The 4,046-nt window shown below is 41.5% G+C and overlaps 1 protein-coding gene across 1 annotated transcript; it reads left to right on the plus strand.

Annotated features, from left to right (window-relative positions):
- Nucleotides 1-899: 899 nt before the first annotated feature.
- On the plus strand, nt 900-1,722 carry LOC116256223 (zinc finger A20 and AN1 domain-containing stress-associated protein 11-like). The gene has a single exon (XM_031632516.2). The coding sequence runs from the start codon at nt 1,032-1,034 to the stop codon at nt 1,515-1,517; it is 486 nt and encodes a 161-aa protein (XP_031488376.1). The 5' UTR covers nt 900-1,031; the 3' UTR covers nt 1,518-1,722.
- Nucleotides 1,723-4,046: the final 2,324 nt, after the last annotated feature.

Consider the following 4,046-nt stretch of genomic DNA (forward strand, 5'->3'; position numbering starts at 1 on the left):
GTTAATAGGTTAATCATGCATCTATGATGGCTGTAATTGGACGCAATTCCAAATAGTTGAAGGTTTCAGCTTTTATATATATATATATATGCTCTTTGACTCTTGCTTGTGAAAGTAAACCCGTGGTTCGCTCGTTTTCCTGATGAGGCAATCAGCACTGAAATTGAAAGAAAACACACTACACGCTACTCGATCGGAGGTAGTGGTCGATTTTCTCAACCCAACCAGGCGACGTAGGACCTCTTTTAAAGCGACGGAGAAAGGAGCGGGAGCACCAACCAAAGGCAACGATCACGAGAGAGAGAGATAAGAGCCGATAAAATGGGAATATATAACAAAATTTGGGGACAAGAGGTCCCCTAAATATAAAAACAATCCGCAAAGAACAAAATTACGCAAGCAGGAGGAACAAATAAACAATACAATGCACAGAAAAATAAGAGAGAAGAAGAAAGATGAAACGGCACTGTCACCCAACCGCAGTCAGGGGGCGGCGCTTTATTCGAATGGCGAACTGGATATCCCCTTGCACAAGACGAGCCACAGAATCTGGTGAAGAGAAGGTGCCCCTGAAGACCCTGTTGTTGCGCTCCACCCAAATGCGCCACCAAGCTGAAATGAACCACGACCTTGAGAGAGAGATAAGAGAGCACAAAGACAGGAGGCAGACAAGCGAGGGAGAAGCTCGGCGGGCCCGCTAGTTGATCATCATCAGTAGCTTCGGCGAAAACTTGAACGAGGGCATTATCGTCCAGATTGGAAAGGAAGGCGAGTCCCCCACGGGAGGGCATTATGGTAATTATCACTTGCAACGACGGGTTCCTAATACGCGTGTCTCAAGCAAGGCCCCACTTTTGTCTTGAACATCCACGACCTACCATTTATAAAAGACTGCCCTCCCTCCTTTCTCTCCTACCGCAACGCCACCATTTCCCCAAGAAGGGAGAGCGCCCGAACGGCCGATTTTCCCAAGGTTTCCAAACCCCATCCAAACAGGGGAAAAGCTTTTCTTTTGTTTTTTTTCTCAAGCGATGGCGAAGCAGAGGGAGACGGAGGAGACGACGGAGCTCAAGGTCCCCGATGGCCTCGGCCTCTGTGCCGCCGATTGCTCCTTCTCCGGCAACTCTCCTGTTGCCCCCGCGGCCGCCGACACCTGCCAGAAGCGCTTCAACGATACCGCCGACCTCTCGACACCATCCGACTCGAGCCGTGAGGCTCCCGCCGTCCGATCGCCTGCCGAGGCTGATGCAGGGTCGTCGCCGGAGCCGTCTGGCGGAGATCGGCGAAAACGGCCGGAGCCGCCGGTGGATGAGGCCGCTCGCCGTCCTAACCGCTGCTTCGGGTGTCGGAAAAGGGTGGGTTTGACTGGATTCCGGTGTCGCTGCGGCGAGCTGTTCTGCGGGGAGCACCGGTACTCCGATCGGCACGAGTGTAAGTTTGACTACAAGGCCGCTGGGAGGGAGGAGATCGCGCGTGCGAATCCCGTAGTGAGGGCGGCGAAGATCATCAGGATCTGAGGACAGACGGTATTATGGTCTTCGGTGTTTCGCTTTCTCATCTCTTCTATGCGAAGAGAAATGTAAAAGGAAGGGGTGAAGGGAATCCAAGGGAAGAAAGGGGAAATTTTCTGTTCTTTGAATTTCTTTGTGAACAAATGCAAGAACAAATTTGTACGTGTTGGCTTTCCAGATCATTAGGGTACACAACATTTAATTTTTGATATTTGCATGTCGTTTAGTAGCTCTGAAAATGGGTATGGCGTTCGGATACGTCGAGCCGATGGAAAATTATCACGAAATGAAAAAAAAAATTGTTCTGATTGTTGTGTTTTGATATGATAGATAATCTAGTAGGCGGTCTGTGGGAAAATTAGAACATTACTGATCGATACTTTCTTTTCCATTTGATTGACAGCCGATCTCCATCGTATTGATTGGTCTTGATCATAAACTTCCTTTTTTTTTTTTTAGTTGGGTGCTTTCTTCCAGGTAAGGGTTTGATTTACCAGGACACGGAAACTTGCAGCAAATCCGTCTTACATGCGAGAAATATTGAATTTTTCCTTGAGACTTGCAGACATCAATTAATTTTCTCTCGTTTACTTTTCCGCGGTTCAGAGTTTCCTGCCGTTTTGAACCACCAAGAAAATATTCCTCACAAAGTAGGTCAGTAATATAAAAATAAGAGAAGGTAAATAGACAAGTTGCCCAGTTTTTTTTGTTGTAATCGCAGATTTGACGTTTGTGCATCTCGGATGCAAGCGGCTTGCTGAAAATCGTCCAAACAATACATTTATTGCTGAACTTTCAATTCAAATCGATGTCAAAATGGTACTGATTTTAAAAATAACGACCAGTATCTTCCTTTTCCTTGTGTTGAGTCTTAAAAAGTAACAATGTTAAAAAAATGGCACGATACATCGTGCATCTTTCGGACAAACCATAAAAAATTGTCAAAACTCTTCCCCAGGTTAGCCCCTAGACAAAATTTTTTCCATAAAAATACCGTTGTTCTACGTTATATGTTTCCATTAAAAGTTTGCTTTAAGTGCAGGGATGACATGATGCCAGAATTTCATTGTTGGTGGACGAACAGTCGTGCGACTAACTGAATTTTTATATATATATATATAAGGGCCAACTCAGATTTTTCAAAAGTTCTATATAGTCAAACTAACATTTTTGAAAATTTTAATGTGTAAAGTTTAATTTTTAAAAATAAAATTTCACCATCCAAGTGAGAACCAAAACCCGTTTTTCCCTCTCACACTTGAGGTTGTGTATGTCATTACATGTCAATTAAGGGGCGTTTGATGGTTTGGAATTTTGATTCAAGAATTGAAATTTCATAATCATTATTTTTCTTCAAACTGAAATGTAATAAAAAATCTAGGTTTAAGTTTCATAATTCCCGAAACAAAATATTTTGTTTAATAATTCTTTTTTTTTAATAAGCATTTTGGTTTTAAAATTCCATAATTATGGATATATCAAATGACTCCTTAGTGTATCACTTCCTTTCTAGTTAGTACAAAAGGTGGACCCACAGAGAGTGTCTACTGCCCAAGCCACTTGAACCAATAACCGGTTGCCTGGTAGACTATGGTCCAGGCCGGTGCACCAATATCCAATTATTTTGAGAAAAGAAGACTGCTTTTCGAAAAAGTCTTTCCGAAACAACGTGCACCAATATCCAATTATTTTGAGAAAAGAATACTGTTTTTAGAAAAAATGTTTTTGAAGACTAGCTACGTTTGTACGAGACTATATTAGACATTTTATAATATGAAAATAACAATTTAAGGCACCCAATAATGGTGGCATGGTGACATAAAATGAAACTAAATAATTTCATGGAAAAGGTGGTCCATTGTAGGTAATATTGGTGGTGATTGTCAAAATGTGAATTACGAAGGACTAATATGTTAAATGGTGCATTGCACAAGCCTTATTGTGGTTGTGGTGGTGGGGAAAGCCAATGTATGAGATAAATGAATGTCATTATGACAAGGATCGTTGGTGATAATGGTCGGCAGATTCATGGTCACGCCAGCACAGTGTTTTTTTATATTTGACTTTCTCTTTATGGTCTTTGGGGGTCGTTTTCATTGTGGGAATGATGTGACATGTTATTCTTGTAATTTTGTCTGTGGAACCGCAAAGAATCATTGTACTGGCAGTTGTAAATAAACAAAAACAGAAATTTTAATATAGGGACCGACTTGATGTTTTAGAGTGTTCAAAAATTAGTGCGAATTGGGCCTTTGAATCAAACGGGTGATAAAATCGATTCGATTTACAATCAGAGCAGCTGGGCGACGTGGTAACTCGATCACATAATCGTACACGTCTATTATTTTTTATGTTAATAATGTTTTTATTTCATGTATTATTTATTTTGTTTACATGAATACAATAATATTCTCATCGATTTGTCATCAATTCAGCTGAGTTGCTGAACCCCCTCCCCTGGCTGACTTGATTTAATTCTGGTTTTTTAACGATTCTATGTGCTAATTGACTTATTCTTTAGAACGATTTTATCTT

This window comes from Nymphaea colorata, chromosome 6 (assembly GCF_008831285.2).
Source record: "Nymphaea colorata isolate Beijing-Zhang1983 chromosome 6, ASM883128v2, whole genome shotgun sequence".
In the NCBI taxonomy this organism is placed as follows: domain Eukaryota; kingdom Viridiplantae; phylum Streptophyta; class Magnoliopsida; order Nymphaeales; family Nymphaeaceae; genus Nymphaea; species Nymphaea colorata.